This window comes from Micromys minutus, assembly GCF_963924665.1.
Source record: "Micromys minutus genome assembly, chromosome: 27".
Lineage (NCBI taxonomy): Eukaryota > Metazoa > Chordata > Mammalia > Rodentia > Muridae > Micromys > Micromys minutus.
In genome coordinates, this window is record NC_137962.1 from 9,582,220 (window position 1) to 9,595,081 (window position 12,862).

The 12,862-nt window shown below is 45.2% G+C and overlaps 1 protein-coding gene across 1 annotated transcript in view; it reads left to right on the plus strand.

Annotated features, from left to right (window-relative positions):
- The window catches only part of TG (thyroglobulin), a gene marked incomplete at both ends in the record, with an annotated part of 179,405 nt that overhangs the window by 45,434 nt on the left and 121,109 nt on the right, over positions 1–12,862 (plus strand). The window contains 4 exons of the mRNA XM_080939317.1: positions 70–240; positions 4,527–4,643; positions 6,599–6,714; positions 8,699–8,807. Coding sequence (XP_080795443.1) covers positions 70–240; positions 4,527–4,643; positions 6,599–6,714; positions 8,699–8,807 — 513 coding nt within the window. The remainder of the gene's footprint in view (positions 1–69; positions 241–4,526; positions 4,644–6,598; positions 6,715–8,698; positions 8,808–12,862) is intronic.

Genomic DNA, 12,862 nt, shown 5'->3' on the forward strand with positions numbered 1-12,862 from the left:
TGGACGTTGAAAAAGAAAGAGAGAATCATAGAGTTCTGTAATTCACTGATTTTCCATCTGTTGTTCTAGGTGTTACTGACTGTCAGAGGGATGAGGCCGGCCTACAGTGTGACCAGAATGGTCAATACCAAGCCAGCCAGAAAGACAGAGACAGTGGAGAAGTGTTCTGTGTGGACAGTGAGGGGCAGAGACTACAGTGGTTGCAGACAGAGGCTGGACTCTCAGAATCTCAGTGTCTAAGTAAGTGCTGGTAGTTATATTCACTGTGGTCACTGGGATCAGGGTCTTTGGGACCTGCAGAAAGGGCTCACACTCAGATGCCATTAGTCTCTTACTTTATTCCAAAAGTTTTTAACCTACAGAGAAGTTGGAAGAACAGTGAAATGGAAAAATTCCCTTCACTTAGACCTGTTAATATTTTGTGTTTTCTTTTTCCTTGTTGAATCATTTGTAAATAAGTTTTAGGAAACATATCAACATTACCCCAGAGTAATGTGCTAAGAAAAAGAGATCAATTTTCATGAAAGCTGACATGCCGAGGCCTCTTCTCTTGTAGGAAGCTTGCCTCTGTGGGTCTGGGTAGCATTTTTCTCTCAGCGGGATGCTGGGGAACTACTGGTTATCTCTCATTACTCTATCATCTCCTTGTGGGGTGACTTAAGTTTTTCAACCTCTCTTATCACCAGTGTCCCTAGTGTGTTTTCTCCGATATTATGAGAGTCAGCATCATCTTGTAATGCCAACAGATACTTACCTTAGTTCCTCAGTGAGGTAGTGAATGAGACGATTCCTGGATTGCAGTCAAGTTCTCCCACACATAGTGTGGTAAGAGTCTTCAGAGCAGAGGAGAAACGTGCAGTGTCAGAGTGGATTAGTCCCCAAAGTCCCCTTGCTGTTGGTGCAGTCCTGGATACTCACTCACCACAGCAGTTTCCTTGTCTGCAGTATCAGGATCCAAATAAACTATCTCACCATGTCCAGCACAGCTGACAGTGCTTCCGACAGCCAGGGCTTACAAGCTGTTGCCACCCGCTCCTCCTCTGACCATGAAAAGATGCAGAGTCCAGGGAGCTGAAAGAATGGGCAAGGCCCCTTTGTGTTAGCCTCCCCTTTGTTCCTTAGGACTTAACTCTTTATTTACATCCGTTCCTTTACCTGAGGCCCTGCTCCTTGCTTTCTTTCCCCAATGGACCAGCTGGGGTTGGGGTGAGTCCTGCTGGCCAGACTTACTAACTGTGCAAGAAGAGGGCTGGCATATGTGAGTTCAGTATGTGTCAGGATTTTGCATAGTCACCACATTGTACTTGTGGTATACTAGTGGTAGAAATTATTTTCTCCATAATTTTAGCTGAAGATACAAAGATATTGAATGTCAAAGTGCTTATATTTAACCTAAAGATGGGCTATAACCTAACTAGATTTAATCTCAGATGTGCTCCCTCCCTAACCCTTGTGCTTCTGGCTGTATTGATCTGTGCTTCTATTCAGATTCATGTATTTCCTCAGTACAAAGGTGTACATGCATGTGTGTGGGCAAGAGTGCATACACATGTTCTCACTTATTCACACACACACACACACACACACACACACACACAGAGAGAGAGAGAGAGAGAGAGAGAGAGAGAGAGAGAGAGACAGAGAGACAGAGAGACAGAGAGACAGAGACAGACAGAGAGACAGACAGAGAGAAAGAGAGAGAGAGAGAGAGAGAGAGAGACAGAGAGACAGAGAGACAGAGACAGACAGAGAGACAGACAGAGAGACAGACAGAGAGAAAGAGAGAGAGAGAGAGAGACAGAGAGACAGAGACAGACAGAGAGACAGACAGAGAGACAGACAGAGAGAAAGAGAGAGAGAGAGAGAGAGAGAGAGAGACAGAGAGACAGAGACAGACAGAGAGACAGACAGAGAGACAGACAGAGAGAAAGAGAGAGAGAGAGAGAGAGAGAGAGAGAGAGAGAGAGAGAGAGGGCTTTCTGTCCTCTGGTGAACTTAGATCAGCTAATGATAAAGTATAGACAATCTGAGTGAGAAGTGATTGTTTCCTGAGGCTCAGAGCCATCATTCCTCTTCTCCAGAAAATTATAACAAACCTCAGCATTTTGGAGTGAGAATGTGTATACCCTGTAAAATCCAGTAGAATTCTTTTAAAATATTTTTTATTTTGTGTGTGTGTGTGTGTGTGTGTGTGTGTGTGTGTGTGTGTGTGTGTGTGTGTGTCTGCATCACTACATCAGTTCTCATCTTTCCCTCACATAGGCTCAGGAATTCACTGCGGTGATTGGGTAATACAGGTGAACCCTCTAGCCAGTTCAGAAACATCTTGTTTTCTCAGTTCCTCTTCTTGTGGGCAGGGCTGACACCGCAGGAGTTGGCTGGCACTGGCAGATTCTATAAGAGACCGGAGGTGGCTTCTTCCCAGGAGCATGTAGTGTGTTCATAGAGGCGGTGCCACAATGTGGTCCTGCTGCTCACTGGCACTCAGGCACTGCTGCCTAGCTGCTCTGAGCCCTCTTTTGTCCGTGCAATGGGTCAGTGTAAAAGTAAGCACACAATTTGTGAGGCATTTGCAGCTTGTTCTATCTGGTCTCAGAAGGAAAAGGATGCTTTCATCAGAAATTTAGGAACTGTTCAGGGGTCACAGCTCAGCTTCCAGCTAGAGAGGATGGTCCCACAGCACGGACTTCTGTGCAGTTTTTAGGGCATCTTCAGCTTTTGTGGCAAAGCTCTGAGATTATTTCCCTTTCTGGAGATGCAAGGTATTTGTGTTAGCAAGCAGCTCTCCTGGGGCAGTGTGGCCCTTTTTCCACAGGAGAGAAGCTTTCTTCTGGGGAAGGAAAGTGCAGTCTCACATTGTATCTTTTCTCTCAGAAAACAAACAGGCTTTAGAGTTTAGCCTCCCCATTTTCTCACATGTCTCCTTGGGTGCTTCCTTCTCCATTCCCCTCACTACCTCTGTCCAGGTCTGCATGTGACCTTCACACACCCCAAGTCCGACATGTCTTCCTCCCTCATTCTCCTTTGCAGTCCCGTGATTTCTCTTTGACCATGCATATTTTAAGAAGTAATTCTCCTTACACCATGTCTTTAAGTCTCTGTGGCTATACACCTCACACTCTGAGCTTCATTAGAGTGTGTGTCCTTTTGGGACTACAGCTCACTCTGATGTGACGTATTCAACAGCAATAGGTACATGATGACAAAACAGACGAGGTGCTCCTTTTAGTGGGACTTGTACAAAACCATGTCCTGCAGATTTGTGAGGAAGGAGACTCCCTATGGCTTGGGTCCCTGTGGTCAATTTCATAAGTCCTGTTACTTGGGAGTTCTCCCAGAGGACAAACTGTGTTACCCATAGGCCAATTCTATGATACTTATTGAATTCCTATAACCAAGATACTGTGGCTCTAATAGACTAGGAGGATTCCTGAGGTCATAGAGGAAGTGAGGAAAGGTGACATTGGGATGTGAGCTGAGGTCTGGACAGTATGCTAGTCTCTCTGATTCTCCCAGTCAGTTGCTTTTGATTGCCTTGATGGCAGTTCCATAGATTGCTTTCTACTTCACAGCATCAGAACACTCAAGGCATGCTGTTTCTATAGTAACACTCTACATCTTCATACATCTGAAGAGAAGACTCTGTGGTGTATCCTCTACCTTTATCTGCTTCTTCATTTGACACATGGATTATTGACCTGTGCAGAGCTATGTAGATGCATGATTCATTTATAAAGGCCGGAATGTGTATGATAATGAGCATATTCAGGTCTGTCACGATCCTATAAATAACTTTTGTGTTTTGAGAGCATCATGCAGGAGGCACATTGGAGCTTTTGTATATTGGGGAGACAGGTCTATTTCCCTGCCTGTCACCCTCATGTTTCTACCCTTTGTGAGGAATGTGTTCCAAGCCATAAAGCTGTGGAAATTAACTTCTTCACTTGTGTAGTTCCATGAGCAGGTGGGTCTGTGAATCTCACCGAATGATCCTCAAGTGTGTTGATGGTAGAGGAATGGATGATAACCTATCACCTCAGTAAATACAGTCTAAGAAAGGCAGGAGCCACGTGACACACCTCACAATTTGCAAAACTCATATGCACATGTTCGATTGTCTTATGAAAATAGCTTCACTTCAGAAAGAATTCAGACTGTTTTAGAGAAGTATATTTTCAATGTAATCATTATGCAACATAATTAGCATTTAAAGACAGGGAAAGAGATGCTTAGGTGGGAGAAAAAAATGTCAACTATGAGAAAAGCTGAGATAACAGGTCCAACATAATGTTAGATTGTCCCTTTACTTCCTGAGACTAGGACAGGAGAATGAGACGCAGTGAGTTACATTGCTGAGTACTGGTGGCGAGGCAATTGTCCCACATGAAACGCTTATGTGGCCAAGTGTGAGGACAGCTCAAGAGCCATCTTTATTGTAACATAATTTTCTATCCTGACCTGAGAATCACATGCAAATGTCCTAAACAAACTTCAGGCTTTAATCTCACAGGTCTGCTTAATTCCAGTGATGCGGAAATTTGAGAAAGTTCCAGAATCCAAGGTTGTCTTTGATGCCAGTTCTCCTGTGATAGTCAAGTCCAGAGTCCCCAGTGCCGACTCTCCACTGGTGCAGTGCTTGACAGGTAAGTGAGCTGAGGAAATGCTTACATGGAGAGATATGAAAAACTCCACTATTCAATATGATCAAATTTTAATTAGTCAAAACCATCATAAGGAACTTGACTTATGGAATATTTGTGCAGTTTCTAACTTCCTTGCAGTTTATCTCATATCCACTAACTGCCAAGAGTTGGGCTGAGTGTTAGAAAATTGAAATCTAGCCACTTGTGTATTATCACGGACCTGTGTAACCTGTGTACTGAGAGGTAGGGGCAGCAAATCCTGCTCATTGAGCAATTCCTCTCTATGGGGCTCATCTAGGAATTTTGTAACCATCCCACAGTGATCCCAAGGTACACATGAGAAGAAGAAGGTAGTGGGAGTGTGAATAGCTTGTTTAATAATGTAAAGTTAGCAAGTGACAGGTCTTAAATTCAAACCCAGGCTAGCAGATGTCAAAGCTTGCAAGAATGGTAATGTGCCTCTTTTTAATGGCACTGTGAATAAGGATCTGCTTTGGATAATGTCTCTGTCTAGGCTAAGCTTATGCTCTTGCTTGTACTACAAACATAACACAAGGCAGGAAGTAGGGGCTTAACTAAATTATCTGTAGGACAAACGGTATGTATGGTATCTGGGTAGATGGTGCCAAGGGGAACGTTGGGCAGACATGAGGAGAGCCGACTTGGTATGTGCCTATAAAGACTACTTCTTGCACAGAATATTACACATGCACCATCACCCCCTCTAACACAGCATGCTTTAGAAAGCAAGCAGCAGGCCGAGATGAAGAGGGGGTGTAGAGTTGTATGGAGTGAGGCTAGAAGAAAGGACAAGGCCCTTTGCTGACACCAGGAGATATTTTATTCAAGTAGGTGAAATTTGATGCCTAAGGTAAAGGGACAACAATAGACAGAAGTTAGGGTGAGAATACCATGTCAGAAGTGCCTAACAAAATAGAATCTTACAGAGAAAAGAAAGCCAGGTATTCTACACATAGGCAGGCAGGATCTATAAGTCAGTGGAGTTTGGAGATCTTCAACCAGGAAACTTCATTTTCCATGGCTTTAGAGACTGGGGCCCTGAAAGCAAGGGGTTTGCACCACTGCTTTGTCCTTGGTGTCTCAGTGGCCATCTTCTTGGTCTGTCTTCACATAGATTCCCCTGCATATAGGTGTCCTTGTCTCTTCTCTCTTTTAGAACATAGACTACAACCTCATTTCACATTATTTAATTACCTCTTTACAGACCCTAACTCCAAATAAATTATAGTCATATTCTCATGTGCTGTTGGTTATAACTTGAACATAGGAATGTGAAACACAATTATCCCCATAAGTATCAACAGGATGCTGCAGAGGTCACATGGTCATTTAAGAGAACAGAACATGAATGGCTGTGGCAGGGAGTATGGGTACCAGTGATTAAAGAAAAGAATGTCATAAGAAATCTATGTACCATGGAGAATAGAACTTAAGGATGGAGAAGAAAAGGAAGAAGTGGGTTAAAGGGTCACTGGGACATTGTGTGCTTGGGATATAGCAGATGTGCTGGGTCTGGATGAGCACAAATTAATGTGATGGTTCTGATACTGATCCAGAGTGGTTGTTGCTTCGACTGCCCCTATTCCTGAGTCTGAAGTAAGGGCTTGCTTGCAGTGAAAATCAAGGTTATTTGGTCGAAGGACAGGAGTCTGTTAGGGCTAGGGACGTGTGGGACTAATTAATATCAGTCATTTTTATTGAGTCCTAACGGGACAAGCCATTTGTTAGTCAAAAGACACTGCTTTTGAGTGCTCAGTTCACATGGGGCATCATGGAAGAAGAGATGTGTGTGTGTGTGTGTGTGTGTGTGTGTGTGTGTGTGTGTGTGTGTGTAGTGGGGATATGTACATGGTGAGGTAAGGACAGGCAGTGAGTTTATCCTACCCTCAGCATCACCTGAGATCTCAGAGGTGACTCCACTGTGCTACTTGCAGATTGTGCAGATGATGAGGCCTGCAGCTTCTTCACCATGTCCACAATGGCGGCAGAGGTTTCTTGTGATTTTTATTCTTGGACAAGAAACAACTTTGCCTGTGTGACTTCTGATCAGGTAAGCCGAGGCAGCTTCCTGTTCGTGTGAAGCAATCAGGTGGCCCCTGTGCCTGCAGATTTTGAATCTGAGATTGGCAGCTGTGGTGGGCCAGAGCCACTATGGAAGAGACAGCAGGATCAGTGTAGCATCTTCCTTAGCGTGGAGTAGCCTCGCTGTCCTCTGCCATTACTTACATCATAAGGCAGCTTGGGTCCTCATAGTAAGGAGTTATTGTCCAGAGCCCAGAGTACCCTGAGATCTGAGCTCCAGCATTGCTTCCATTGTAGAAGTCAAGTGTGATTATGCTTTAAAAATAGAAAAGTTAGACATTCATCAGAAAGAACTCCACAAGCTATTGGAAGATAGGAAATTTTAGGTGGTACCATTTCATTAGAATAGAAGGTTCTCCAGCCAAAATCAGTTCCCAGGCTTCCAGTGTCCCTAATGCCTCATCTTGCAAGTTTCTTCTGAGTCCACTTAAATTGTTCTGGGTCCTCTTAGATTTTTCTGTGTATTGAAGCCTCTTTTAGTTTGTATGTGGGTGTTAGCACAATAAACCTCCTTTTCTTCCCTGACTTCCTTGTGGGTTTTGAATACCCGTATCTTTTGAGTGTGGTAGCAGGTTGAAGACCTCCTCTGCACTGGGCACTGCATGTCCCTGTTCTCAGTGCACATGTGTCAGAGTGTTCATGAGTGGTACCCTGCAAGATGGATGGAGAGGGCTTCCCAGGGTTTTCGCAGCTTGTTAGATGTAAACGAGATGCTGGCAGGAACAGATGCAGAGATCAGTCCCTACCACTCATTTCCTGTTCTTCAGCTCCTAGGTCCTCCAGATAACCCACATAGTAACACATGATTATGTAACCGACTCTCGGGGAGATTGTGAGGATTGAAGAAGCCTTCCAAGATAAACCGCAGGACAATTTCTGCTACGAACATTACTATAATAGATATCATGTGTGTCGATGCTATTCCCCTCCCCCAGCCTCTAACTAACCCAGCAGGAAGTTTCACAGGAAGCATTGTATGGAACTTTGTTAAGGTTCCTCCTATGGCTCTGGGCTCTGAGTTCAGTAATGCAGGGGTGGGGCTTGGATGTTGGTAAGATATGATTGGTCCACCTTGTTCCAGTCGAGGACCCCATGTCCAACAGCTCTTATAGCCTACCGGGCTCTTCAGCTCCAACTCCTTTGAGATTCTGGCACTGAAGTGCAGGAGTTCAGTCCCCTAAATTCAGCCATCCCCAGCATCTGATGGTTCCTGCCCAATCCGGGCACAACCAGAGGGGATAAGAGAGAAGCTTTCACTGCTCTGTGTTTCAATCTCAATCCTTTTCATGCATTCACAGCCTCTTCTTTACATGCTCTCTGTGGTCCTTCATTCCATCCCCAGGCCTCCATCTCTTCTGTATGGAAAGCATTAAGAACCAGGCCTCTGAGTAGCCTCTATTTTAGTCTTTGCCCCCTATAAAGCCCTCATGGGAAATTTCATGGTCAGCTTTGCCCTACCCACTCACTGTGGAACTGCTGAAAACAAATCAGAAAAGAGAGCCAAGGTGACCAAGAATGGCAGGTGCCCTGGAGGTCTGGCTGAGCTTTCTAACCTTCAGAATTTGCAGAAGATACGCAAGGCCTCCCCTGAGCTGACCCCTTCATCCTTCCCTCGCTGGCCACTTCCTTCCTCACTGGAAAGAATTCCTGCTCTTCAATTAGAACCCAACCCACACTCCAGTTTTCTGGGAAGCTCTCCTCCAGTCATTCTCGCCCCTGTAACAGAGTCCTCTCCAAGTGCACATCAATGTGCAGCTGCTGTTGCTGTTGATAGGAGTTAGCTGCTCGCATGTGTGCCCCTCTAATAGCCCAGGAAAGCTCAGAACCAGATGTCCTCATTCATTATCCTTGTAGCATCTCGATAACTGTGGTCTGAGTTTGGTAAGTAAGTGTTGAACTGTTTTGAACTATTGGAAATACTGGATGATAATGGGTCCCTTTTCCCCTTCTAGGAACAAGATGCTATGGGCAGCCTGAAGGCAACCAGCTTCGGAAGCCTTAGGTGCCAGGTGAAAGTGAGGAGTAGTGGCAAGGATTCTCCGGCTGTGTATGTGAAGAAAGGTAGTTGGTGATCCTGGGGCTCCCCTTTCTTGTGTTCAGAGTGCTTTCAGCATGATGCATCTTCGAGGAGGATTCTGTCCCCTGACCTCACTCCATGCATGAGACCCTCTTCTCCCCGATCCCACCTGAAGCAGCTTCAACTCATCTGCCCTTTACAGACAGATAGTGGAGTCTCAGCAGCTACAAAAGGATTTCTGTAACATTCATCTAAGACATCAAGTCTGGTTTTTATCCCAGTCTGCTGGGGCTGTGAGCCTCATACAGCAGGACCCAAGGAGCCAGTGGTAGCACAGACATCATGCAGACATGCACCCAGCCAGCTGGGCCTAGGTGCATGTGTACCAAGGCCCTCCCCATGCTTACATCTGGCATTCTAGCAGGTCCTGGCTTAGCTCCCTGCAGCCATGCTTCCCAGGCCTGGTTCCTCCATCTTCTCTCTTTTTGCTGAACTTCACCATCAGACTATCCCCTGCCTCCACCATCTAGACCTAAAGGGCTTTCTCATCCATCTCTATACTCATGGGACCCTCTCTGGTGGCATTGTGCATGTGTGTCACCTGGGAGATGGTAGATTTGAGACTGTTGATGAGTTGGGCCAAGACATCAAAGTCTTTTTTTTTTTTTTTAATGTTTGCTAATACATCTGGTATTTCTTTTGTTGCTTTGTTTTTCCTTTTATTGAAGTAGATTTTCTTCTCATATTGTACAATATATTTTATTGCTATTCTTTAGATGCCCTTTTGCTTTCTTTTCCCCTGTTTTTTCGTTAATTTATTTATATTTACTTTACATTCCATCTGCAGCCCTCCTTCCTTTCAGTCCACCTTCACACAATTTCTCACCCACAAACCTGTCCCCTTCACCTCTGAGAAAGGGGAGGCACCTCCCAGGGAACCAACCCACCCTTGCACCTCAAGTCACTGCAGAATTAGGTACATCCTCTCCCACTGAGGCCAGACAAGACAGCCCAGTTAGGGGAACAGGATCCATGGGCAGGCAGCAGAGTCAGGGTAGACCTCTGCTCCAGTTGTTGCAGGAGCCACATGAAGACCAAGTGTATATCTGCTGCTATGTACAAGGGCCTCGGTCTAACCCTTGTATGCTGCCGGTTTGTTTTCTAATGAGAGACAGAACGGGAGTGGATCCAGATGGGAGGGAAGGTGGGGATAGAAAGTTCTTAATAACTCTTCAAGGTCTGAGACCACATGAGTAGCAGAAATAATCTACTGTATATTACTCATCTCAGTATATTCCATGTCTGCTTTCTTTTTCTTTATGGGAACTTGAAAGAAGGCCTTAGAAACACAGACTCTCTTGAATACTTCACATGTCTTTTAAAGATTTACCTATCTATCAATCTATCATTTATCTATCTCTATATCTATCTATCTATCTATCTATCTATCTATCTATCTATCTATCTATCTATCATCTATCTATGTGTATGCATGAGTTATAATGAATATAACAAAGCATGCATTTGGAGGTCAATGAACAACTTGAAGTAATTCCTCTCTTTCTACAATATGGGTTCTAGAGATTGAATTCAGATTGTCAGCCTTGGCAGTGAGAGATTTTACCTACTGAGCCGTCTTGCCAACCCTTTCACAGTGTTTCTGTTAGTCCCTGAAGAGCTGGGCTGGGACCTCAACATTCCCAAAGTAACAAAGGGACAGCAGGGAGAGAATTTGGATTTCTGGGAGTCTGTGCAAGTGAAAGGCAAATGTTTCTAGTCTCATGTGGCCGGTATCACTCTGCTCTGTCTTGTCTGCTTCCTGTTTGCTCATCACCTGCAGGGTCAGTGAGGTGAAAACAGTGTGAAGCTGTGAGCTGCATCCTGTGGCTCCTTCCACTGTCCTGGTTCTCTGGGCTGTAGCTCTTTGGTGGCTCTGACAGGCAGCGTCTCTAACTTCTGTGTCTCCTTTCTGCCTTGGAGGCAGCCACGTGGCCTAAACCACCACAGTACTAGCTCTTTGAGCTCTTGAATCTTCCCAGATATTGTGAACTTTAATGTTCATACCAGTGGAACCTGAGAGTCAGGAAGATGGAATGAGATAGCTCCTGTTACCTCTCTACCCCTCCTGGTAAGTACTAGAGGAGTGAGAGTTTCCGCAGCTGTTCTCTTCCTATCAAGTTCTCTGTTGTCAAGGACCAGAAGTCAGCTAATAGAGGCGAGACCTGGGGTGTCAGGGTTGGAATGAAGAGGAGTGGGCAGTGAGATGCGCCTCACTGAGGCCTGCAGCTCTGGGCACCTGCATCTAGGCACATGCTGCAGCTGCAACCTTGAGCCAGAAACAGCTGACCTTGTTGCATCACACAAGTTTGTCCCCTTACATCCCTGTGCCAATGGATCAGAGTGTGTAGGGTACCAAAGTCTCCTGCTGTTGGGTTTCTCTGATCTAGAGCCAAGGCTGCTAGGACTTCCGCCTCAATGCACAATTATTTCTGCCATCCACTTTAAGCATAACAAAGCCTAGGGATTGTTTTCAAAAATAAAAGCCAAAACAAATAAAGTCACCCCAGCCAAAAATGTCCCTTAAAACTGTAATTTAGCCTTTTATCACACTCAGAAATACGACTGCATTTAAGTTTGTTGTTTTGTGCCTCCTCCCGTCTCCTGGAAGTTTATATTTGAATTACAAGGGAAAGTGAGAACTTCATTGCTGCCAAACTAAACCAAGGGCAGAAATTGGCTAAGCCAAGATGTGTTCCCACTGTACTGGAAGGAAAAGGTGGCTGGATTCAGCCTCCTGTTTTTTTCTTTTCCATTGCTGATCAGACTATTTCTCAGTCCTTTCTCTAACATGTTAATAATACATTGCAAGTGGGAAGAACATAGTTTTAAAACATTCCTTACCCCCCAGCAGTCATGTTCAGTTCCACCCATCACCCTAAGCCATGTGTGATAGAACCATAAAATGGGGGGGGGGGGCATAGACTCCCAGCTTGCTATGATGTCTTGCATCACCTGCTCTCTTTGCCCAGCTGAGGTCTATGGTCCTAGAACTTGTGAGAGGAACACATGATCCTTAGCATCAGAGGAAAGCGATGTTGGGAAGCTCCTGTGTGATGATGGGTTGTCCTAGCTCTCAGCTGAAAGATCTGGAAAAGGGAAGCATTCTGTTACCACTACATCCATGTGACACTTCCTCTAACTGATCTCCGTGACCTTTCCCAGTGTTGAGAACATGACAGCCTTGGAATGTCTTTAACTCCTCCCTCGGCATCACAGGAGTAGAAGGGCTCTAATGACCTGGTGGCTAAAACTGTGAACAGAACAGCTCGCTGAGTGGCAACAGAATGAACTGGATGATGAAAATGTGTTTGCAGGGTGTGAAGTGCTCAGATTAAAATGAAGAGGAGACACAGGACAAAAGTGAACAGGAGCTACTTTAGCAATTAGGGAAAGACCCTAGAAGAGACGACATTACAAGTGATACTTGAAGGACAGGAAGAAGCCTCCTGCATGGCAGTTTCAGGGTCCTCTGTGGCACTTGTCCTTTGTGAAGGCTAAACCTGTCAGCGTTGACTCTGGCTGTGGCATTAGGCAGCACTGTCCAACAGAAATACAGTGTGAGAACCTATGCCATGAGAGGAAACCGTCAGCAGTCACACCACATTACTGTGCATTCACATGGCTGTGGCACTGAAGTTCTCAATGAAATCGTTGTTCAGAAAGAGACACTGATGGCTACTGATGCACACATGTAGGAGCTGCTGCATAGATATTCTCTCACACGGCTTATCCAGAGGGAGGGACCTTCTCTAAAGGCCCACGCAGGAAGTGATCGAGATTCAGGGAAAGAGTGGCAAGTTTGATGACAGCTCAGGACGATGGCTCCGAAAAGGGGAAGTGGGCACTACTGCAGGGTTGGAGGCAGCTTTCCATGCGGTAGCAGGCAGATGGGGCTCAGTGCATCCATTCTTGGGGAGAAGAGATGCTGCCATTTTTGGAATCTGTGAAACACCAATTGGCCATAAGCCAGTGAGGGGATCATTGCTGTTTTGCATGTAGTTTGTCTCTGTTCAATATCCACGAAGAGAATAGTTCTCAG